The sequence below is a fragment of the Diadema setosum genome, chromosome 1, assembly GCF_964275005.1.
Source record: "Diadema setosum chromosome 1, eeDiaSeto1, whole genome shotgun sequence".
Taxonomy (NCBI): domain Eukaryota; kingdom Metazoa; phylum Echinodermata; class Echinoidea; order Diadematoida; family Diadematidae; genus Diadema; species Diadema setosum.
In genome coordinates this window covers 46,962,966-46,988,621 of record NC_092685.1, presented here as the reverse complement: position 1 = coordinate 46,988,621, position 25,656 = coordinate 46,962,966, and the positions used below count along the sequence as shown (strand labels likewise).

Here is a 25,656-nt window from a genome sequence, read left to right as displayed (position 1 = left end):
TAGGTGCATGAATATTGTGTTGATTTTGCATAACGATATGCCAAATATAATCTGCTGTATCAATTATAGTCATGTATGGTACAAGTCAAGGTGTAAACGCACATTATTTACATTATTTCTGGGAAGTTTGTGAACATGTATCTCACTTTTCTTTTTCTTTTTCTTCTTCTTCTTCTTCTTCTTCTTCTTCTTCCTCTTCTTCTTTCTTTTTGCATTTTCTGGTGAGGGCTGATATATTCAAACTTACTTTCTTATGTAAGGGCATCCCTACACAAGTTCAACACAATTTCCTCGGATACGTTCTTAATCAGATCACTGTTTGTAAATCATCACATAGGACCTAATTTGTGTAAATGTTTTCCTATAGTTTGACAGATCAGACTGGAATAAATCTAGACCCGATCGACAGCGTATAGTAAAAACGAAACCTGCTAATCGCACGCGAGGAAGAACACCCGTTAGCAGTCGAAGGAGGACTACAGCAAACAGTCGAAAGAGGGCACTCTTTCACAAAACCACAGTGCAGAGATGAATGGGGAAAATCTCTTTGGATGAATCACACACGTGCATAAGTACTAGACGTGTGTGGAAGTGGACGTTCCCAGGCATCACCACTATTGCACAGGGGCCAGCTAAATCTTGTTGTTGAGCATGCAGCAGTAGTAGCCCGACGATCGACACAGCAACTGTACAAAAAGCCGGGCAACAGCCGTTACTGTACGCTAGAAACAAATATTTCTTACCTGCCCACAGTAACAGAAAATCAAGAGGATATCAACGTCACCAGTCATGGCTTCGTCAAAGGTTAGTAAATCTTCGATCCTTAAAAACACACGTAAGAATGTATACCGTTCTATGCTACCTCTTCTTCGGTAGTGTATGAATTAACTATACACAGCCCAGTCGCCGCTGCGCTGTACATACATGTAGTTAGCGTCTGGTCGGGCTATTCTACGTATGAGTCTATGACTATGACCCCCGACTGTCTCGACGTCTACATAAAACTGTACATTACTCCCAGTAGCCTAGGCCTACTTTTTTAGACTCTACCGACTGTACAAATGTGCATTCACCATGTTCACTGATCGTGCCGAGCGAACAAGCTCTAAAGTTCATGTCTTGTCTGATGTACCTTAGCCTCAGGTTTCTACTATTCTTGTCTGGATTTTTACCAAGGCCAAGGGGTTGTTATTCTTATTTGTTATTGTTAGCCATATTTCCACCTACTACCATAGGAATACTAGGAGTAGGACCCCCGCCCTCGATGTGGCCTCGGCTCGGGGCTCGGTAACCCACCTGAGGCTGAACTGAAGTTGGCTGAACCAACAACAATTAGAATACCGGTAGAGGTTTAAATTTACATAGTATTTGCCCTCTCACTGTCTTGTATCATATCACTTCACAAAACAATTAATAGTCAAATGTAGGTCCTAGAACTACAGTACAGTACATTCTGTTAATACTAGGCCTTTAAAATATACAATACGATTCTGTGTAGGAAAAAAAAAAGGTCGAGATTACTGTGATTGACTAAGTGAGTGATGTGCTTTTAGTTTTACTTCCTTGACATAGCCTATCCCTAGGATCAGGAGTGTCTGACTCAACTCTTTGTCTTCACTCATTAATATCTGCAGCCCATCCTTCACTCGTACTTCAGGAGTTCGTGCTCATGGAGAGTTCGTGCAGGTGAGGTGAAGCAATGGGTGATGAAGTTGTCAGTGTGTCATGTCTGTGTCCTCTTCTTTTGGTAAAGTACAGCCCGTCATGGGTTGTGCAGCAGCTGGTAATGGTGCAGCGGTGTGAGGTGCAGGCATGTACAGCTAGTATACTGTATATGCCGAATAATAATGCGAGGTTTTTATTTTCAAGAATCAGATGCTATTTGCAAATTTAAATAGACATGTGATGAAAATATTAACTCTGATTCTGATGTGAATGTGATGTATATGCATACGCTTCTCTGTTCAGTACGTACTGTCCTCCACAGTCGCGAATTTGACCGCTCACAAAATTGGGGGGAAGTCCCCATTCGCGAAAAATTAGGCTCCCTAAATATGTGGCCTATCACAGTACTTTAAACAGCTGTAAGGGCATAAGAATGTAAAGTGCTAATTAAAACATGAGCAGGAAAAAAAAACACACATTCCTGCCCTCTAACTGAGCTGGAGATGTTGCACATTAGAGTAGAGCCAGAGGTGCACTTGATGGTCTGATCAGGTAGGCTGTTCCATAGTCTTGTAGTATCCAGTATAAATCTTCTCTGATAAAATAGAAGAGGGTGCATACATGTGTGTGGATCATCTCGGAGTAGCCTCTGTGAATTCTGGAATTTGGAGGTAGGCTGTTGGATGGGATGTCTACAAGAGAATTCATGACACAATGTATCATGTAAACTTGTATCCATTGTGTTGGTAAATGAGTTTGAATAAGCCCTTCAATTGCATGTTTGTATGTATATGAGTTATATGGAAATATGTTGCGCGTATTGACTATGTTTTTTTGTGTGTGTTTGTTTGTGTCATTAGAATTAAAAAAAAATATATTAATAGAACCCAACTTGTGAAATTCACTAAAAAAAAAATGGCATAATATACAGTAATCATCAGACTGTGCCCTGTCCATTATTGCCTCTCTTTCTCGCTTTCCTTCACACACACACACACACACACACACAGTCTCTCACACACACACACACACTGTCACACACTTAAGTTAAGCGTACTTTTATCTAGCCTCAAAATAGTATGATTACATTTTATCTGTGGAGGCAAATTTAATTTATCTATATTTCAAAGTGAACAGTGAGAATAGTGCATCTTCATAATTTGATTTAATCAAGTAATTCATCAAAATGATGCCTCTCTTTCCCCATCTCCAGCTCTTGCTTTGAAAGGCATTGACTACGAATATCGAGCCGTCAACTTGCTGAAGACTGATCAGGTTTGTAAGTGGACCCAAAGGTCACGTGTAGGATGTCAGAGAAAGCTAAAATCTAGCTCCGATAATGGGGTCATGCATTTTGCTTTAGATTTTGCCTGGCAGGCCAATCAGTGGAATTATTCTAACCATTCCCTTATTGTAAAGCATAGCTATGCAAATCATTCACAGACTTTGTGAGGACTCTGCGTCTTTATTGGAAAATGCTACATACTCTACAGTGCACTCCTGTGTATTGTAGTGATCATGGTTAAAATGAAATGCTGGTTACAATGACGTAGAAATTAGGGTCTAAAGATTGTCATGTATATACATTGGTGTACTTTACTCTTAGGTTGTAACAAACTTTCCTTTAACCTGTTGAAGATGAGCTGATTTTGCTCCAACACGCATTTCCCATAGACACTTGCCCGAGTATACTCGGCCTGAGTATACTCAGGATTTGTCCTTCATGGGTTAACAATTTAAAGAAAACTGCCAGTCCTTAGGACATTGTTATAATGGAAGTGCACTGTATTACCAAGCTTGTAGTTGTACAACCATAGGAGCTGCATAGGTGTATTATGCAGCAAGTCATGATTAAGGTAAGTCTACACCTGCATGGTTATAGGCTGGTCCATTGTTTATTGCTGACTATACCACATAATATGGAAATATCATTCCCAGACTGTTTGCCTGTAATTTCAAGTGAAAAAAACAACTATAAGATGATTAGCTTATGTAAGATATACAGGTAACTCCTTGTATAACAAAATCTTAGGGATCAGTAGTTTTCTTTTCTCATATCAAAATCTTGATGCTGTATAATTAAAAAAAAAACAACAACATAAAGATATGTACCATGTACTGTAGATAATTTGGGGACCTGAATGTTTACATTGTTGTAACAAAATTTCATTATGGGGGGTGTATTTTTCTGTTTTTAGGTACATGTAATGGGATATCATCTTCTCCTTTCAGTAATATTTCATTACTATGTTTCATTCCAAATAGCTGTCGGATGCTTACACAGCCATAAATCCACAAGGACAAGTTCCATCTCTACAGATAGATGGCGTGTTGATGACCCAATCAGTAAGTATATCTTATTTACTCAAATAATGCCACGCTACCATTCCGTTTAATTTCTAGAAAAACAAGAATGAAATTTAATGAATTTGAAGAATGAAATATTCAAATTTAAGAAATTCTTCCGTCGAGATGTTTTCATTGCAACTGATTGACAAATTGCCCTACATCGACGTAGATAAGCACTGAATTGATCAGTGTTTTAGTAGTAGCCATGATAAAAAATCATGGGCGTACATACTCGAGCAGGATTCGAACCCACGACCTCCTGATCACCGGACAGGCGTCATCTCCACTAGACCACCGAGCTTTCGCCCGACAGCAAGTGTTGGTTCTAATCCTTATAGCATGCAGCGGGTACTGCTTTGTTATTCAAATTTAAGAAATTCTTCCGTCGAGATGTTTTCATTGCAACTGATTGACAAATTGCCCTACATCGACATAGATAAGCACTGAATTGATCAGTGTTTTAGTAGTAGCCATGATAAAAAATCATGGGCGTACATACTCGAGCAGGATTCGAACCCACGACCTCCTGATCACCGGACAGGCGTCATCTCCACTAGACCACCGAGCTTTCGCCGACAGCAAGTGTTGGTTCTAATCCTTATAGCATGCAGCGGGTACTGCTTTGTTATTCAAATTTAAGAAATTCTTCCGTCGAGATGTTTTCATTGCAACTGATTGACAAACTGCCCTACATCGACGTAGATAAGCACTGAATTGATCAGTGTTTTAGTAGTAGCCATGATAAAAAATCATGGGCGTACATACTCGAGCAGGATTCGAACCCACGACCTCCTGATCACCGGACAGGCGTCATCTCCACTAGACCACCGAGCCGGTGGTCTAGTGGAGATGACTAGATGACTAGTCGGAATTTCTTAAATTTGAATAACAAAGCAGTACCCGCTGCATGCTATAAGGATTAGAACCAACACTTGCTGTCGGGCGAAAGCTCGGTTGTCTAGTGGAGATGACGCCTGTCCGGTGATCAGGAGGTCGTGGGTTCGAATCCTGCTCGAGTATGTACGCCCATGATTTTTTATCATGGCTACTACTAAAACACTGATCAATTCAGTGCTTATCTACGTCGATGTAGGGCAATTTGTCAATCAGTTGCAATGAAAACATCTCGACGGAAGAATTTCTTAAATTTGAATAACAAAGCAGTACCCGCTGCATGCTATAAGGATTAGAACCAACACTTGCTGTCGGGCGAAAGCTCGGTGGTCTAGTGGAGATGACGCCTGTCCGGTGATCAGGAGGTCGTGGGTTCGAATCCTGCTCGAGTATGTACGCCCATGATTTTTTATCATGGCTACTACTAAAACACTGATCAATTCAGTGCTTATTTACGTCGATGTAGGGCAATTTGTCAATCAGTTGCAATGAAAACATCTCGACGGAAGAATTTCTTAAATTTGAATAACAAAGCAGTACCCGCTGCATGCTATAAGGATTAGAACCAACACTTGCTGTCGGGCGAAAGCTCGGTGGTCTAGTGGAGATGACGCCTGTCCGGTGATCAGGAGGTCGTGGGTTCGAATCCTGCTCGAGTATGTACGCCCATGATTTTTTATCATGGCTACTACTAAAACACTGATCAATTCAGTGCTTATCTACGTCGATGTAGGGCAATTTGTCAATCAGTTGCAAAGAATGAAATAGTAAAATTTTTACAATACCCACGTTTTCATCAGTTGCAGAGTATCAAATCTAGAGTGAGTTTGTAAATGAAAATAGCAAGATTTATGCTCAAATCATTATTCCCTTTTATATTCAACTCTCTTTTTTTTCCTTTCTTTCTTTTGTTGGGGATATTATGACTTGTGACATGTAAGCAAATTTTTTTTACACTGTATACTTCCTGTAGTTCATAGTGACTCAAATTGTGACGCAAGTGACAGCTTTGTGATTTTGTAAGTATGTCGCTTCTTGAGGGTTGGTATGTTAGGATGTAGTCAGATTTCCAGTTTTTGTTTTTGTTTTTGTTTTTTAAATTCAGAGAATTCATTGCATATTGAGTCACAGTGTCATGGCACTACGCTGTTACCCACAGAAAAAAAAATGACATTGTGGATGTTAGGTTTTTTTCTTTTTATGCATCAACCCCCCCCCCCCCAAAAAAAAAAAAAAAGAGGAAACCCAACAACAACAACAACAAAGAACAAACAAACACCAAAATCATCATTAATAATTTGTTACATCTGAAACTAATGGAGCATCAAAGTAGTGCTTGGGGTCTCCTTTGGTATTATCCCAGCTAGCGTATAAACACTTTGTTTTTTGCTTTTTGTTTGTTTGTTGTTGTTTCTTTGGTGAGTGATCATCGTATTTCTTCTAAATGGCCAATTGTTTTGAGCAACTGCGTCAAAAACACATGACTCATTTTTCAAGCCTGGTCCACATGATTTTCTCCCTTTTGTGAAAACTACTATCTCCACAGATCTGATTTGCTTGAATTGAAACCGAACCAATGCTAGAGTCATTATTAAAATACCATAGCCATTATTACTTATGATTTTGATTCTGGTTTAATTAAAATTATATGCCTGTTATTATTGCCATTATTTTATGAATGAAATACCTCTTTCAGCTGCCAATCATTGAATACCTTGATGAAACTCGAGATGGCGTCAGTATACTACCAAAAGATCCCCTTCAGAGGTATTCGGTATGTTGACTTTCTTCCTTAATTTCTCCAATTTCTCCAATTTGTTGTCTCTATGTTTCTTCCATTCATGGGAGTCATTTTCATGAGATCTGTTGTGGGCATTTGGTGTATGTGCTGTCTTCAACATATATATTCCTTCTGATGAACAAGCATACAACAGTAAATGAACTGGTACAAACATGGTTGATTTCTGAGAGTGCTTGCAGTGTAGACAAAGAGAAAAAAAAATAATCCCATAGTAAATACACGACACCTTATGCTCTGGAATAAGTCCACCATGGACTCGGCGCAGTACTTCATTACATGAGATTTAATATCTTCTTCTTCTTTTTTTTCATTGTGAAACTAAGGTTGTGACCAGATGTTAGAGGTGATGAAGTGGGAGATTGTTCACTTAAAGTTGATAGGGGTTTAAAATGTGTGTGTTTATGTGTTTTACAGTGTAAACTAAGTGCAGTTCATGCACAAAAACCTCATCAATAATGCTGAGCATTTAGGATTTTTTTTTTTTTTTTTATGATGAATTGAACATAAAAAGGTGAACACTAGGATGAATTTATAGTGTGATACTTAGTCATATTCAAAGATATGCAGGACTTTGCTTAAAGAACCAAATTATGTTTATGTTGACATTTGATAGTTTGGGCATGTTTTTTCATTTTTGTCTTATTTGTTTCATATTGCAGACTCGCAGGTTGGCTGAAATCATAAATGCCGGAATCCAGCCCCTTCAGGTGCGCAGTGTAGGTTTCTCGAATTCGAACACAATAAGCTTCGGTGCACCACTTTGCTAATCACAGTGCGATCAGCATTCATGGATGCATATGCATGCCAACAATATCGGGTTCAAGACCTTTCTACCATTACTTGTGACGCTTATCAACTGTTGAGTAAACATTAATGATTTGTTTGATTTAGTAATCGGTGATGAATTTCACTTAGGCACATTTTCATGTCAAAAGCTGCCTATTTGCTTGTTTAGTGCATGCTATCTCAAACTTTTGCCATTTGCTAGGCAAGACGTTGTCAGGATTTGTAATCAAATTCACTATATCTCTTCACTTTCATTTTATGGGTTTTGTAGTTGTTGTTTTTTATGTGCTATGGCTCATTTCTAGTCTATCTGTCGCTCAGTTTGTGATAGGTCAAAATGGAAAAGTTGCCTGCATGAAACTGATATTCAGGATTTTTTTCAGAAGAGGAAAACAACGCCTTATGTATGATAATTTGTCAACAGAGAAATGTCTTTATTTTTTACAACTACACTGCAAACATACAATTTATTTTTCTAACATACAATGTACAAAATAATGTGTGCCTATAGTCATCAAGACACTGCCACTGTTTTCTTTTAGGAAACACTTCAAGTCTAGTCAAAGTAGAAGGTACAGAAGAGTACCTTCAAGGAAATAATTTTGAAGCATTACCCATCCCTCATCCTGACCATCTCCCCCTTGGACAATTTTAACTCATCTCAAACAAGTGATCACTTATTTAAACTTACAGACCTTATTAAAGGACAAGTTCACCTTCATAAACATAAGGATTGAGAGAATGCAGCAATATTAGTAGAACACATCAGTGAAAGTTTGAGGAAAATTGGACAGTCGATGCAAAAGTTAGGAATTTTTAAAATTTTTGTGTTGGAACCGCTGGATGAAGAGACTACTAAGGCTCGTGATGTCATATGAGTACAACAGTATAAAGAAAATGTAAAGAAAATTCAACATATTTTCAAAATTGGACATTCGATGCAAAAGTTATGAATTTAAAAAATTTCATATTTTCACTTTTTTCGCATAATAAAAGAGCACTTGACTTGCCTCTTTCTAAAGGCAATGGGAATGATATTACCCATAACATATGTCAGTAACGAGTCAAGGGAATGTGTACTTTTTTCAAAAGATGAAATTTTGTGAAATTCCCTTTATATTTTCCTTCTATTGTTGTATGCATGTGACATCATACACTGCAGTAGTCTTCTCATCCAGCTGTAACTGCACAAAAATTTCACAAATTCATAACTTTTGAACGGATTGTCCGATTTTCCTCAAACTTTCAATGATGTGTTCTACTAATATTGCTACATTCTCTCAATCCTTATGTTAATGAAGGTGAACTTCTCCTTTAATGTCTAATGGGAGAGCCAGTACTGGTAACTATTCTTAGAGATGCGGGGTGCATTTTGAGAGATCTGTTACAGGAGACGAAAATAGTCTGTCTCTTTGTCATCCTGGCAGAATCTCAGCATGCTCAAGTTTGTTGGGCCAGAGAGAAAGATGGAGTTGGGCAACACAGTCATCACCAACGGCTTCAAAGCCCTGGAGAAGATCCTGGTGACGACGTCTGGCAAGTACTGTGTGGGAGATGAGGTGACGCTGGCAGACCTCTTCCTTGTCCCTCAAGTCTACAATGCCAACAGGTGGGTGTCGGCTTCAGATCGATATAGTAATGATGGTGATGATGATAATAATTATGACTGTGATTACAACAATATATAGCAGTCGACCTTGCCTAAGTGCACCTCGCATAATTCATCAAATTGGCTTAGTCAAAGAAGAATTCTAAACCGGATAGAAATGTAAACATTATTATTCTATTATGTAAGGTAGAATTCACTTAAGTGGAAGGATTTTCTTCAATTCTTGTGGATTTGACAAAGGCTAGGTTGACTGTACCATCACTTTTATGTAAATCTGAAAGTAATTACTGTCAAGTCATAATTACTCTAGTGGGATACAAAAGCCACTCATTCTCCATGTCATAAGACTATCAGTATTTATTATGCTTTTGCAATTGATTTAAGGTTGTTGGTGATATTGAATTTTTTATTTCTTAATACACTTGTATAGAGATAAGTTTTTGTATATTTGGGATGCTGCCTATGCAGATAACATTAAAGCAATTATTACCCAAACAATATTGCCCTGCACTGACATGGTGGTTGCCTTCTTTTTGCATAGCAGGTTTAACGTCGACATGAAAGAGTTCCCCACCATTTCAAGAGTCAACGATGCCTTGAGCACCCTGGAAGCCTTCAAGGTCAGCCATCCACATGTCCAGCCTGACTGCCCCGAAGATTTGAGACAGTAGACAGCACAGTGCAGTGTGACAATATCATACAGGATTCCTGCCTTATCTAGGAAGATGACACCTGTTGTCGTACTGACCAGTTCCATAATGATGCTGAATGGTGTGTAAATCAGGAACATATGACTGAAATACCTGTAGAAGCAACATCTGCAAGTGATCTCTTTGTTTCCACCTTTTTTTTTTTTTTTTTTTTGATACAGCGAAAACTCACTGTGAAGAAAGATTACAAATTTTTGACAAAACAAAGTCTTCTTCAGTCCAGATGAAACATATTTCCATTATTTTAATTGATTTTCATAGCAGATGATATGACAAAGTAGCTGATATAATGAACAGAAGTTACCAGTCTCGAGAACCTTTTAGTATTGAGTTTTCCACCGTATACTGAAACTGACAGATGCTGCTGAACTGACTTTTGCTGCATACAGTTCTTCCAGAATCAAGGTAATTTTGGAGCAATTATTTGTTTGTGTTAGGTGGACATGTACTATTTAGATGGCAAATAATGTTATGACTTTTCACAACAGCAAGAGCACGAGGCATGCATACCTACCTACACATGGCAACTGATGAGGTTATTGATTTCTGTTGTAATGATGTTAACACATTCTGTATGGTTTGAAAGGTACGGTTTGGATTGAGGAATAATCAACACGCCAGCGCAAACTCTGTTAAATGAGTTCATTTTTATTTGCTGACTTGATCTCATGATTCTCTCTCATACCATCCAGCGGCCCTTTCATTCTTCTTTGTCACCTTGCTTGTCCTCGTTATGTGATTAGTTATGAATTTGTTCTGAGGTTGCTGAGATACATTTTTTTTTTTAACTTCAGCTCTAGGAGATATTAAAATTTAAGTCCATCAGATATGTCAACAAAACCTTGTTTAGCCCATCAGTGTGTGTGTTTCATGCATGAAGTCCCAATTGTACCAATTATGCAAACAATGTTGTTCCCATTTCAGTCACACTTTGTTCAAGTTTTCCTAGATAAAAAGAGTAAAATTGGACAAAGAATTACAACTACAACCTCTTCCCCTAGAAGTCATGGTTGCTTCTTTATTACAAGACCACAATAGCATGATGCTAAGGATACATCTTATTCTTCATTAATTTCATATCAAACAGAGAAATCTAGTGAAGATTTGCATACTGTGTAGACACTGTGATGCTGCCTTCACTTTACCATGTTTACATTTTTGTTGTGATACATGATGAAATTCTGTGTGTAGATACTTCCTCAAGGTTATGATATAAAGTGTGGTTTTACTATTTCATTGAAAGTGGCGTAATCATGGTAGAAATGTGTAATGTAATCACTGGAACTTAATCTGTTATGTCATTTTCATACTGAAAAACAATTTTAGCCATAAGCTTACATGCATTTAGTAAATTCCCAAGTGTATGTTGTATTATAATCAAGTTGACTCGGTGAAATCATACTACAGAGTACCTAATCAGAACAAGGAATCAACTACAAGCTTGATTTGTTTGTCAGATCAGAAAAAAAAAGAAAAAGAAAAGTAATTTGTGTGCTTGTAATGTAACATAACATTAAAGGACAAGTTCACCTTCATTAACATAAGGATTGAGAGAATGTAGCAATATTAGTAGAACACATCATTGAAAGTTTGAGGAAAATCGGACAATCCGTTCTAAAGTTATGAATTTTTGAAGTTTTTGTGCAGTCACCGCTGGATGAGAAGACCACTGCAGTGCATGATGTCACATGCGTACAACAATATAAAGAAAATATAAAGAGAATTTCACAAAATTTCATCTTTTGAAAAAAGTACATATTCCCTTGACTCGTTACTGACATATGTTATGGGTAATATTATTCCCATTGCCTTTAGAAAGAGGCAAGTCATGTGCTCTTTTATATGCGAAAAAAGTGAAAATATGAAATTTTTTAAATTCATAACTTTTGCATCGATTGTCCAATTTTCCTCAAACTTTCACTGATGTATTCTACTAATATTGTTGTATTCTCTCAATCCTTATGTTTATGAAGGTGAACTTGTCCTTTTATGTACCCTTTGTTTCCACTCAAGTTTAATGAGAGTGGCTAGGATCAAAGTTGTTGAATGAACTGGCTTGCAGGAGCAGCTTTTAAAATTACATGTAGATATTATATAGATTTCTTCAACATATTTCATTGCCCAATGCGAAGTCAAATTGAAACCAGGAGGCAATCAAGAATGTTACATTGCATTTATTGTTGTCATATGTCAGTTTAACAACAAATTGTAGTTCAAGGTCTGACATAATATCTAGTTTTGTGGTATTTTGAGGTTTACTGTACTTTTCAATTCTGTGTTGGTGACTTGCACAAAGTCAAATCATTACAGTATGTTTTGTTTTTGTCCATGCTGATGGCCGCATATAGTGTTACAGTCTAATCTTGGTACAGGCATCCAGCAAAAATTGACATGTATTAAAAGAAGAGCACACCTTCGAGGTCATTACAACATAGAGAAACATATACAATGTATATACGTATATATATCGTTTTGTTCGTTTTGTTTTTGGTTTTTTTAAGAGAGAGAAAGAAAGCAAAGGTCAATAGGAGTATAGAAAATAGGCCAAGCTGAAATATCTCAGAGCACTCCCTGCAAGCACTCTCCCCTCACAGACCTTTTTTTGGATTTCCATTTACAAACTTATGTCAGAGTATATGTTCCTTTCAGTGTAGTGCCACATCTTTGGATTCTGCTAAGATTCACAATCTTTGCAATGCATTCTGGGAAGGGGGGGGGGGGGGGAGGGAGGGCGATTTGCCCATTTTAACCTGTATAATGACCTGCTGTTATTGATGCACTATACTTTGTGCAAGTCTCCAAGTCCCTATGGAGACGCATTCTGTATTCATCATCTACCTATCTCATTGCACTTTAAGCTAGTTATAGTATGCTGAATTTATGCTTCATTTAAAAATTTTGTCTTATGAAGACATATATTGTATTTACAGTCTTTATCTTTTTATCCAAGTATTTATTGCAAAATGTGATTACACTGAATTCATAACATGTAAAAGACCTTTAAATTTTTGTCATCGTTTTTGCTTTTGGCCGACACCAAATTCAGTGATGAGGGCCCAGTACAGTACTATGTGTACATTGTTTACTCTTCCTGTAATGGCATTAGGAATTTAGGGATTACAGTGTACTACTTTGTCTGCAGCAAAATTTTCAAATGCAGTTAGCGTCAATTTTTAATGGTTTGTTGTGATCATCAAACCCCCTTTGCTTGTGTCCTTTCATGTACCCTAAAGCCAAGGTTTTGGCAAAGCCCATACATTATGTTAGACATTTAGATAGCCTAGTTTGGTAAGAAATGTCACTACCATTGTAATTTTGGACTAATTACATACATGTATGCTGATTTATGTTCGTAATTTGAAGTGCGTGTATTGTTTTTAGCTTCTTTATGCCTTGACATTACAGGGTGCCATAGGTTGTGTATTTTAGGAATGGGATTATGTCTATTTCCTTCCCTGTAAAAAGGCATATCTGCTTGAATTTATTCAACTTTGTACATGATAAAAAATACCATGTAAGACAGGGCTAACCAACAGGTGAAAGGCTGCTTAATTTTACTTTGAATCTTTGATTTGATTTAATGCCACTGAAGTTGAAGTTGACAAAGTTCAAGCAAGGTATTTCCTACCATGCTGTATGTGTATTGATTTTTACCACTTCTCACAAGATGTAAACGTGTGCTTGCAATAATGAATTACACTTCATTATCATTTACATTACTAGAAGTAATGATGCGATTTTCCAAGAAGGAAAGATGTGTTGAAAGAATGACACTTTAAAATCAGGTGCAGGTTACTGGTTGCCATTCTAAGGAACTAAATGTGTTTGTTACTGTCATTGTGATTGTTACTGTCTACATGACAATAAAGTCTCGATGGAATATGTGCTATGCAGTGTCAAACATTTTTAATGTATTGTATGTTGAACGAAGTCCCTTATACTTTCTGCTTCACCATAGAAAGCATTGTCAAAGAGATTAAGTTTTTGACATTTCAACATATTTGAAATTACTACCCACCTTTCTTAAATCCTTGTCCACCGGGACATTCTAAAAGTCAAAAACTTATTTTGCTTACTCAAACTACTGTTTACTGAAGAAGAGAATTTGTGTGTGTGTGTGTGTGTGTATGTGTGTGTGTGTGTGCACTTGTTTTTTTGTTTGCTGATTTTAATACATTGTACATGCAGGTCCACCATTAGAGAGGCTGGACTAAGTGTGTACCTGACCTCATGATTAAGCTGATGTCATTTAAATTTTTGCATTTCGAACATATGAATATAAAACACACACACCAATACGCTGAAGAAATTAATTGTGTCACAGTCCTATTTTTAATCGAATGAAAGAATGAAAGGCTGTTGGAAGGAACATCTGATAGTATTTTCTTCTTTTTTTCTTTGAGAAACGAGAAAAGTAAATACATGTATCACATATGAAAACACCGTATCATTGTCATTCGTGCATGTCTAGATCACTAATTGTACCATTTCTTTTTAAAGTACTGCTCACAATATCATTACAGTCTAATCACAATTTGAATCAAAACGAACTTTTTGAAGTGAAATTATAACTATATCTGCCACCCAAAAGAATTCTACCTAACATTTGCCACAGAAAGTAACTCCAAACTCGAATAAAGAAAAAGAAAAAGTATTTGTGCCATATTCCAACTACCGCCCGGCTTTGAGTTGGTCTTAGGACTGAGCAAATTTTTGAAACGGACCGCAAGTCTATACAGCCTGTACTTCAGTAACAAGTGTTCAGTTCAGCATGTGATTAAACTTTCACAGACATTAAAAAAAAAAAAAAGAAATGAAAAGAAAGAGACGAGTATCTTGAGTATGGCTGCATACACCATGCATACTATAGAATATCAAAATATACGGCAATCATGAGCCCAACAGCCTTGTACACAGAATAAGCAGTATTTCAGACAAACTCGTACAAGCAGTAATATTTGTGTACTTTGCATGCAAATTTATGGTGAATATCGACTTTGGTCAATTTTTACGAGCTGACACAGTATATCATCTCTCTTCACCTATGATGGTCCACTTATCACAAACTGAAAAAAAGAAAACAATCCGACAGTTGCATCACGATCTCTTACCCTTACATACATTGTTTCAACGCAAGACAGTACTTGAAATTAACTGAAACGTGTAACAACCACAAGAACACTGGAACGTAACGATTATGAGCTGAAACTTACTAACTCTTAACAATTCAGCAATCATGTGCATGGCATTTATAGGAGCTCGCGTATGCTGATGCTTCCGTTTGCCGAAATACCAGATATCACTTGTGACAACTTCATAATCATACCTTGACTTTAATCTCAATGTATACTTCACTTTTTTTTCCAAAACTACCCTTTCCAGTTTCGAGAAGTGTTAATACTGTCATTCCCCCAATTTCACCTGATAAGAATAGCTCAACCATCCGTCGTCTGGCAAGGAGGGGTGCTGTCAAGCTAATGTCGGGTCTGTCATCATACAATGTATTATTACACGGAACACCTTTCGAACAAGACATAATAGGCTTACAGCTCTGCAAATGAAGGGAATCGACACCTTCCTTGTCGTCAAGATATGCCGTGTAAATTATACGCATCCGATTCACATAAATTAACTAGATACTTGGCTCTGATAAGGACGCTTCAGTTCACGGGATAAAAATTGGGCCGACATGCTTCATGCCATGTGTTCAAGTCGTCTTTTCGCCTCCCAGAACGGAAAAAACACACAACACATTTTTTTTTCCCCCCGAAATGGTATATCGTGTCTAAAATTGGATATCGAGGAGGGTATTTGAACAGTGAAAAAGCCACATCACTGTATATGCAATATATCACAAAGCCCTGAACATTTTGTTTCACGTGAATTTGGTTGAATTCAGTCACATGGCTCTTGTATCATGCAAGATTTTCCACGTATTCTTGAAACCCACTAGCAACGAGACAACAAATGAACAAGTTCTATCAAAGATAATGTTGTATTCTCCAACAATCCAACATAGATCTTATTACGGTTTTGTAGGACCAGTGTGATAGTCACTGATTTAAATTAAAAAGTATGTAAGATTTGTTCTTGGAAATTTTAGTTTTGAGACAAAATCTGTGCTTAAATCTTGTTTGCAGACTTTTTGCTTGCTTGGCTTTGTTTATATTCCTTGTTTTGATTCCTCAGATCCTTCATCTGGCTTGAAGTAAAACAAAACGTTTTGTCAGTCTCTTTGGAGACAACTGTGAAACAATAGCAACAATTTGGGCAAATGAATACGGGGATGTATGCTGCATGGCTGAGATTTTCAACCGTTATAACAAATGTTAAAACTCAACACAACCAATACTCAACTAAAAACAGAACGAAAAAGAATTGCCTTATATCCTGCTGCAAATTTACGGTACACTTACTGTAGATATGAATCAATATGAATGCGTATCATCTTACAGATTAAATATACATTTGCGTCAGTAATCATGTAACGTGCTGTTGACTTCCACACCATTCCGTAATTCTTTGCAAAGTAGTCTTTATCCCAGCTCCCTTATCTCAACTCTGCTTTGTACTTTCCTTACATGTCAGATGGCAAGGCCTCATACGACAAAACAAAAGTTACAAGGTTACAAGGTATTTCCGTTTGATTCTTATTTGTCATCAAATCCATGTCAAACATTTAATATGTCCCTCAATTCTATGCGTCTGTCATTTTGTTCTTGTTACGCCTGCAATCTTGTGAAGAGGCTTCGTAGTATGAGTTGCTATGCAACCGTTTGTCATGTTTGTTTGAATGGAGATTTCCCTGCCCCAAGGTGGTCACAACAAGACCTGATCATTAGGAGGGGCGCCATTTATGAATATGTCGCCTCCATCAGCATGCCGTGACCAATAATCTTTCTGTTTCTCGGCGACCTGCTGGTACCTTGCCAACATTCGCATCCTAGCGCGGTGCTCAAGTTCACTCATTTCCATCAGTCGCTGCATCCTTGCGACTTTGCTCTTCTCGTAGTCCAGTTGTGCTTGGAGGAGCTCCATGCGTTTGGTGTGCTCCTCTTCATCTCGCAGCTGCCGCGCTTCCTCAATTTGACTCCTTATAGATATTGCGTCCACATCTACAGCAGTCAAGGGAGCAACAGGACTCGCGCGCTGCCGAGCACGGTTCTGATTGACTCCCTCGCGGGGTTTGTTGCTTTTCCGGAACGCAGAAGAAGCCGACAGACGAGACGATATGGACTCGGCGGCATCACCAACGGAAGATGATACCGAAGGAGCACGTTGCGTGGCACTTAGAGTGACGTCACTTGCAGGCGGCGGCGTGCGAGTAGTGTGTAGTGATGACGTCCCACCAGGAGAACGAGCGGGCGAAGAGATTGAGGCGCCATTCCACAGGGTCATGTGACTGTCTTGCTCAACGGGCCGCACCGCTTCGAGCATATCTGCCTTCATATGAAGCCCTTCACGGTCGTCTATATATGAAATGCAGAATGAAGAGAATAATAAGTATTCACATTACTAGTATATCGCTATTTTAGTAGAAATCTCGTAAACATTTTAAGTATAACTGACAACTCATTGCATCATGTGGAGACATTATATGGTTGTTAAAATCGGATGCTTGAAAGTCTTTATCAGCGTCTATCGGATAATAGTCATGATTGTGCATTTTATAACGTATATCATATTATATAATGTACATATCTTTTTTATATTTGATCTTTGCAAAAACCCCATATTACATGATATTCGTATTCACAGGTCCTACAAACATAAATATCAACATGTTGCCAAGTCATGTGCACAATTTTTCAAACACTAGAATGTTAAATGTGTTTTCAATGGTCACACAACATAATGATTACTTACAAACAATCTCAATATCATTAGGGAAATTTCTTCGACAGCTAACATGGCGCCCTGCTGACTTCATCTTTTTTTTTTTTTTTTTGTGGTAAAACTCTGCCTAGGGTATATAATGGACAAAATCACATTAAAGAAGAACTCCTTTGATTTTCAGACTTTTATATCTGAACAAGGAGGTTCAAGAGAATGGAGTCACAACTGTCTTATTTCCTTTGCTAGATGTTCGATGCCGCCGCTAAAAAATATTTGAAGCATGTGCCAAACAGGATCTGCCACGCAGATAGGAAGACAATTGACTCGTGTCTCGTTGCATAATCACCAGCCACTTTCTAAGGAAGATATGTCTTTGTGATGGTAATTACTTTTCGCTATCCCTTCATATAAAAGGTAGGTGGTACAGACACGAGGATGTGCGAACAGAAATTGCGCAAAAAATGCTGAAATGAAAATGAAAATTACTCGACTGGGCATACTCGGGCATTAATCTGATATATCTATCAATAAAGAATTATACTTGAAGATTAGTCCATGTTAGTTTTATTTGTCGGAATTAAGCGGAAAAGTGATAAAACCCGCTTTCCAGGATGGCAAGTTTTAAACATTTTCACATGATACAGCTCTGATTTACACTTTTGCACAAATTTCTGCACGGAATTGGCTTTTGTTTTACATGCTTTATTATTAAGTGAAATTTCATTTCATTTAATAAATAGATAAGCAAAATACGGCCAGCATTATGATAACGTTCAAAATGAATCTTCAGATTGCTCAGCAAGACGGCGGCTTGGAACATTGATCATCAAAGGCACAAGTGCACCTGTGGAATTCTTTTGTACATCAATAGAAATCTGACAACTGTTTGAATAACTACAGCCAGTTTGAACTCCAACTCTTACAAACCTCCTTGATCTGAACAACTATAAACTGGTTATACTGTGGGTTCAGAGTTTCAGAATTTAGTGAGTGAAAAAAGGACTAAGTATGTTTTTAAAATTTGTAACAACTCACAATGAACAAGGATGGTGACTTAGCAGCTTTACCTCAAGAATGCATGATCTGATGAGTGGGGCTCAAGGAACCAGAATGAAAGGGGAAAGCATGCAAAATTCTACACAGGTGACCTTGTTAGCTAAGCGGTATTGTAATTGAATGACGTCGTTACCTTTCTGAAATATATGTGAGCCTCCGATTCGTGTATTCTTATGGTGAGCCCCCAGTCATGCATTCGTATGGTGAAGCTGCTATGTTATCATCCTTGTTCAGTGTCGTTTGTTTTGAGTTTTTCAGAGTATTGGTTTCTGTGCTCAAGGACCATAATTACTAGTAATTCCACAAATCTAAACTTGGAGCTGTCGATTTATGTACTGCATGATGTGAAATTATGAAAATCGCCTGGAATGCTCCTTTATCTAGAAAGAGATTAGAGTCTTCAACCCAAATATGGCTAAATTATTCCTTTTACACACAATATTTTCATTCGTTTTGATTGCTATGGTTCTTTACACGAGAAAAATGAAGTTTGTAGTAAGTTATATTATATCTTCGACATCATATATCTTATAAAATTAAGTTTTGCGTTCGATCTCAAAAGGTTAACCTTTCCCCTTTAACTAGAAAGAGGTCAGAGTCTTCAACCCAAATGTGACGAAATTATTCCTTATACACATACAATATTTTCATTCGTTTTGGTTGTAAATGGTTTCTCACACGATATGACGTTTGTATATATTCCATCATCTATACCATATATCGTGTGAAATGAAGTTTTGCGTTTGATCTGAAAAGGTAAACGTTTCCCCTTTAACTAGAAAGAGATCAGCGCCTTCAACCCAAATGTGGCAAGATTATTCCTTTTACATATATATTTTCATTCGTTTTGGTTGCTATGGTTTTTCACACGACATGAAGTTTGTAGTAATTATATTCTATCTTCTATATCACATGTGAAATGAAGTTTTGCATTCGATCTGAAAAGGTTAACTTTTTGTGCTTCCATTTCTGCACCGGTATCAGAGACATCGAAAATAAACAGTTTGAAATAAACTGAAACTGAAGGAAGCTAAAATTAACCACATTATAGCGAAATGTGCCATGTATCTCCGACATTGTCATTACACTAGTTCGCGTCAGTATTGAGAAGATCGACAAAGGAGACAGGCCCTAATTTCGAGTTCGTCTATTGTTATGTGCATATTTCGTTATCACTTTCAGGCACTTGTACATTTACATGATCGGTTGACAAATAATGCGATATTGACCATGTCATATTCAACAAATTGCCCACATGGTTTATGCTTGCTTGTGAACTACTGACGCGCACTGAATTGAGGCTGGAAAAAGAATGACCCTTGTGCTCTGTCCTTTATGTCATATCCATTATGGATGTAAAACTAAAATGTGTATCCTCTGTATAAGCGATGTTGGCGTATCTTGACTGTCCGAGAGGGCTATTTCGAAGCGACTTTGAATGACTCTATGTATACAACTGCATACACTCAGTTGGACTCTACATTCTCATTTTTACGTCCGATTTTGCTCGAGTCTTTGCTCAATTTTACCCTGCTTCGCCACTTCAATTGGAATTACTACCTTGATGAGCCAAAAAGTTATCATAAGAGAGAACACTTTTCGCAACTTTCATGGCCTCTGCCACAAAACCTGACCACAACATTTTGACAAAGTAAATACTCATGAATGCCTTAGATATTTCTTTCCATTGAAAGTGTATTTCTCAATTTTCACCAGTAGTCCCTTTTTTTATATATCACTGCTTCTACAATGTATTCTTGATAATCTTCTCCTTGGGCAAGCTCTCATGTTTTCAACTAACTTGCTGCATTTCTCTATGACATCAATAAAGAATAAATATGTCTAAACGGCAGAATTATCACCTGAAGCTTCATATTCAAGTTTTAGAGTTCACATAATTATAAGAATTATGATGTATATATGGATGAATACATGCAGCATGGTCAAATATAAACTATGGAATTTTCGTGCAAAGAGCTCTGATATACAGATTACCCGATATTTGGTTCCTGTGGATCCAATTCCTATTTTTTTTTTTAACTGTCATTGTCATTATTATTGCGTTTGGCTACTGACACAACAAACACTAAAATTAGTAATAAAGACATTTTCTGGTGCAATATTCCTCTTTACTTTGAGTTCCAATGGTACATGCAGGTCCTATTATTAATTTACTTGACTTGCGACACCGTCTTCTACGCAAATTCACATATCTAATGCAATAAGCCAGTTCGGGGTTCCAGCTTGCGCATGAGCAGAAAAAAAAAAAGTTATTAGTACTGAGAGACAGGTTGTTTTTTTTTTTTAATTCACTGAGATAAGCATCTGTGATGCAATGATTATTCATGTAATCCTTATCAATAGTGCCCGCCAGTACATCCACCTGACAGCAAGCCTGGTATTTGGCAGAGTTAAGAGAGAGAGAGAGAAAAAAAAAGTTTGTTAATGCATTCAATACAGCTAAATGAAATGAATGCTTCCCGAACCATTCTGGTCACTATTGATCAACGCAGGTTCATTCTTTGTTTGAATACGAATTCCATAAAACGCTATGTTGGGCAAGCCGACGCATTATGTCGCTTTGAATCGAGTGAAGTGCCTATATCGCTATAACCAACAGAGAAAAATGAAAGGTCCTTAATTTGTACCCATGTGCATATGAGCTATGTCCGAACTGGCTTATTGTTCACAAACTAAATGTTACACGACGACCTAATGCCGCATTCTAAGATGTGTGAAATGAACTGGACGATGCATCCCTGTACAAAAATGTCAAGGGAAAAAAAAAGGACCATGTGAAAACAATTTGTGCCAGAAGGTGGTGAATGTATTTGGATTCTTCACTTCAGTATATGTACGTTGCTCACGAGATGTTTAAACTCCACGCATGCTTGCAGCGGTGTGACTCAAACTGCTCATTGTGTCGAATCTTTAACAATAAAACTAGACAACCAATATAAGGCGTCGATTCAGTAAACGAAGCGGACGTTTCTAAAGGGTACAGAATGATGACAACTGAGATCAAAATCACAAGGTATAGGTCGTAGTACGAAATACAGAAAAGGAACACAAGAAACGGGAATATGAAAACTGCGTGGTTTAAAATCTTTAACAAAGACGTTTCTTAATGTATCGGTATCACCCACTAGAATATCAGTTTATAAATCAATCAATTAAAAAAGAACGTATGAACAAATCGAAGAACACATGTACAAATACGAACAAGAACAATCATTAACGATACTGTTCTTTGCCGAGCGCACAGATAACTCGCAGTTAATTGGCACGTTATCTAAAATACTCCCTTCTCAAAATAAAAAACAAAACAAAACAAAACACCCAAGTCATGAAGTGAAAATACGGATTTCATCGTAAGTGATTCTTCGAGAGTTCTATTTGTGTCTTTATTTCCTTTTTAAGTCGATGACACAATTGTTTTGAAGAGAAATACATGTATAGACAATGAAACTCCAATATCACAAGAGAATCATCTATAGATCGAAGGATGCAGTACCGTTTACTATGCGTCGGTGAGATAGATGTCTTCCATAGGCCATATTGACTTATTCATGATTATTACAGCAAACACAATCGACTCAACTGGAAACTGGAAGCCTTGTCCAAACGCCAGGAGAGTTGACAAGTATATTTCGTAAGGAGTCCATCAATGCTCTCAAATCATTGGAAGGCAAGCGAGTGAAACACAAGGCGGGACATTCACATACATGTACTACTGTAATAAGCCACGCACCCGACGTCAATGGCTCCTATGGCAACGACAACCCACGCTTCAATATTAATACATCGCTCGCGTATGGAAAGAGCTCTTGGAAGACAAGCTCGCTGGGGGCGATTGCCACTATCCACGCGATATCGACATAGGTTGGGGAAGTCCCGTCTTCGCATATGGACAAAATATAGACCTAAACGATAGGTTCCCTCCATGTAATACTTTAAGGGCGAATGTTTAGACATTATCATACTTATATATAATTATCACATCATGACACATAACAACATCAAATCTGAAAGATATCGCAGGCAAGATATACACTGGACCTGCCTTCTCATCAAACTCATAGCATCGCTTCAGATCTAAGGCATGCATTTATCGTACATATGTATACGTTCACAGTCGCTGAGAGTCATCTCTCCATTGATGCATCGCATTCGTGTCAAGAGACTGATTATGTACCATATCATCGAAATTTTGGTGAACAGCAAATATCCTCTCAACCAACCGTAACAGCGCTTTTGTGTGATACTTCTTTAAAACTTTAAGTGAGATATAATACCGGAACTCCATGTTTATGTTGCGATCTCATCCGAGACTCCGGCTATCGGATGCGGTGTCATTGAATAAAAATAGGATGGGTGTGCGGAATCACATTTCACATAACGATATACAACCCCCCCTTCTTTTTTTCTTTTTTTTTTTACTTCTTCTCTGCTCTGTGATGGAGCAGTACAAATCAGAATTAATTAAAAAAAAAAGACTATACTTTGCTTGTTTTGATTTGATGCCTAACTAGGAAGCAATTTTACGCAGAAGTCACAAAACCAAAGCACGCAAGCTAGCCTTACCATTTTCTCCCGGAGGATCTTCCGCCATCCAGGCATCGGCGACGAAACTTCCTATGAGCTCATCATCAGGCGGGTGGTTTACGTGATAGCCGTCGGAAGGGTGGGGCTCCCGAGGGGGTCTCCTGAAAGATCCACTCGCCCTTGATGAAGAACTCGCAGCGTCATCAATAACGATTGGCTCCGTTCCCATGGGAGCGACAACCTCTTCTTCCTCATCGTCATCCTCCACCTCTTCGTTATAAATGTCATCACCCTCGTCATGCTCATCCACGAAATCGCCACTCCCAACGAGCAACGAGCGACGGGTATTCCCCACCGTAACTGGTCGGGGAACGTCGACGTCGAACCCAGCCTCCTTTGCTTCGCGACGCGCTCGCCATTTCATGTTTTCCCAGCATTTTCGTAGTTGTTTTGCATTCCTTATTCTTTTGTCAACCGACTGAGCATTGAATTTTTGTGTTATTATCCGCCAAGCTCGATTCTTTTCATCCAACATATTTTGATTGACGGCCTTCTGTTCCACGATTCCAATATATTTGTTGACAAGATTTTGCAAGAGAGTTCGATCACTTGCTTCAAATTTATACCGCGGAAGCCTCTTTTGACGGGGCTGAGGTTTAAGAGTGTACCTCTGTGTCATTTTAATCATTGTCGGTGCTTCTTTGTACAGGTCCATGGGGTAAAAGTTGTCTTTGCCCACTTTGGTGGCACATTCACGAGAAAGAAAAAAAAAAAGAAGCTTGATTAAAACTTTCTGCGAAAATTTGTCCTTGATGGAGCAACCATTTACGCGGGTACCTGCAATAAGCGCGCAAGTTAAATGCGAGTCGCGGTTTGTGACAGCCAACCTTTAATACGACTTTCTGGTTTGGACACGCTGAAGGAAGTCAGTGTACACGGAGCGCTTTTGAGCCAGGGCACGCGATCAAAGGTTGATCGTCTCGTAGCGAGGAGTCATGCCAATGTACACGATGACACACACGCAGTTCGTGCATACACACATTGTCTGGCGCGGACAATAAGGAAAGCAGCTGAAGGGCAACTACAGCCGAATGCATCTATCCAGCGGTGCGAGAGTCTTGTGCTCATCAGCATTGGAGTTGAGGGGGGAAGGCCACCACTGCTGTTGTGCAGGTGATTACCGCAGTCACGTACGTGTTGAGTTGTATGAGCCGAAAGCTGCAGTTGGTATAATCGTGGAATGAGCTCCTCGTTGTACTTGGACTCCCCTTGACAACCAGTCCATATGATATTCTGCAAAATAAGATACATAGACATGAAAACGGCTGATTGTTTTGCGGCAATACGGCATAACGATACCACCATCTAGGGTAAGGGGTCGAGACACTCAGAAAATGGGGGCATTGTTACATCAGCTGATGATGTGAAACAAGGATGATAATAGTATACTCCTAAAATTATTTTTGAATACCAATTCTAATAAGTACCTGTTCAAAACAAACGCAGCACTGACATGCAGAACTACTCGAGTAGGATCATCATTCCCTGCTAGAACACACAAATCAATAGACACTGTTACAGGAACTGGTACAAAATGTTCACAGACTGCTCAATGTGACAGGAAAACCGTGGTGATATTAATACGCACTGCTTCACAGACGCACCTCCCCTTTACGCAGGACAAGCAAGTCTCTAGGAGAGCACGCGAAGCCAGCTTCCCTTACAGCCCCCTTAACCAAACTACGTCACTCACTCCTTACAATCAGCAAGGATCCACGTTAAGTCCTGCCCACAAGCTGAGAGCCCTCGCGCGAGTGGATAAGAATGACCTTTGTCGTACCCTAGTACCCAGCCGTGCAGTGGGAAATTCTAATCATTTTCCGGAGCTCTTGAGTCGCTCACGGAGTGAACGCTTGATAGATTAGACATGTGTGTCGCTTCTGCATGAGGATCCACAGTCGCGCACACATTGCTGTTGAACTACTGCCATGGTACACTCTCTCGCTGCGCGTACAAGATAGGGTTTCGAGGAGGTCTGTGTGTTTGTGTGTTCAGTCACTCACTGCATACAGAGGCGCACTGGGTATATCTCAACGGACGGCTAGGAGTTTGCGGCGCAAAGAGCTGGAGCAGACGTTTCAAGAGGTCATTGAGGGAGTGGCTTCGGGCTTGAAGCTTGCCAAGTGTGGCATATGTGCGAAACATGTCTGGTGTTCCCGCATAAATTAAACCGCAGCTAGAGTGGTTTTGGGGTGGAAGTCGAAAGGAAGAAACCTACAGAGAACGCTGTCGAGGCCATGAAGGTGTTACTCAAGTTTTCGCATGTATTGTCGTTGGTGTGCTTTTCTGTAGCTATAGCCACCTTATCTCACATCAAGAGTACAACATAGCATTTAGTTTGAATG

The 25,656-nt window shown here is 38.6% G+C and overlaps 2 protein-coding genes across 3 annotated transcripts; one reads left to right on the top strand and one right to left on the bottom strand.

Annotated features, from left to right (window-relative positions):
- Nucleotides 1-615: 615 nt before the first annotated feature.
- Nucleotides 616-9,919, top strand: LOC140231540 (maleylacetoacetate isomerase-like). The gene is made up of 8 exons (XM_072311678.1): nt 616-804; nt 1,635-1,686; nt 2,879-2,940; nt 3,931-4,011; nt 6,605-6,682; nt 7,369-7,416; nt 8,923-9,104; nt 9,649-9,919. The coding sequence occupies exons 1-8, from the start codon at nt 790-792 to the stop codon at nt 9,773-9,775; spliced, it is 645 nt and encodes a 214-aa protein (XP_072167779.1). The 5' UTR covers nt 616-789; the 3' UTR covers nt 9,776-9,919.
- A 4,204-nt stretch (nt 9,920-14,123) lies between these two features.
- On the bottom strand, nt 14,124-25,112 carry LOC140236524 (uncharacterized). Of its 2 annotated transcripts, none has more exons than XM_072316451.1 (3): nt 25,005-25,112; nt 23,291-24,544; nt 14,124-17,283 (listed from the first exon to the last, which is right to left on the bottom strand). In XM_072316451.1, exons 2-3 carry the CDS (start codon nt 23,964-23,966, stop codon nt 16,634-16,636), a joined length of 1,326 nt encoding a protein of 441 aa, XP_072172552.1. In that variant the 5' UTR covers nt 23,967-24,544; nt 25,005-25,112; the 3' UTR covers nt 14,124-16,633. The 2 variants fall into 2 exon arrangements, with proteins under 2 accessions (XP_072172552.1, XP_072172559.1); XM_072316458.1 differs by lacking the exon at nt 25,005-25,112 and adding an exon at nt 24,739-24,855.
- Between the last annotated feature and the right edge of the window lie 544 nt (nt 25,113-25,656).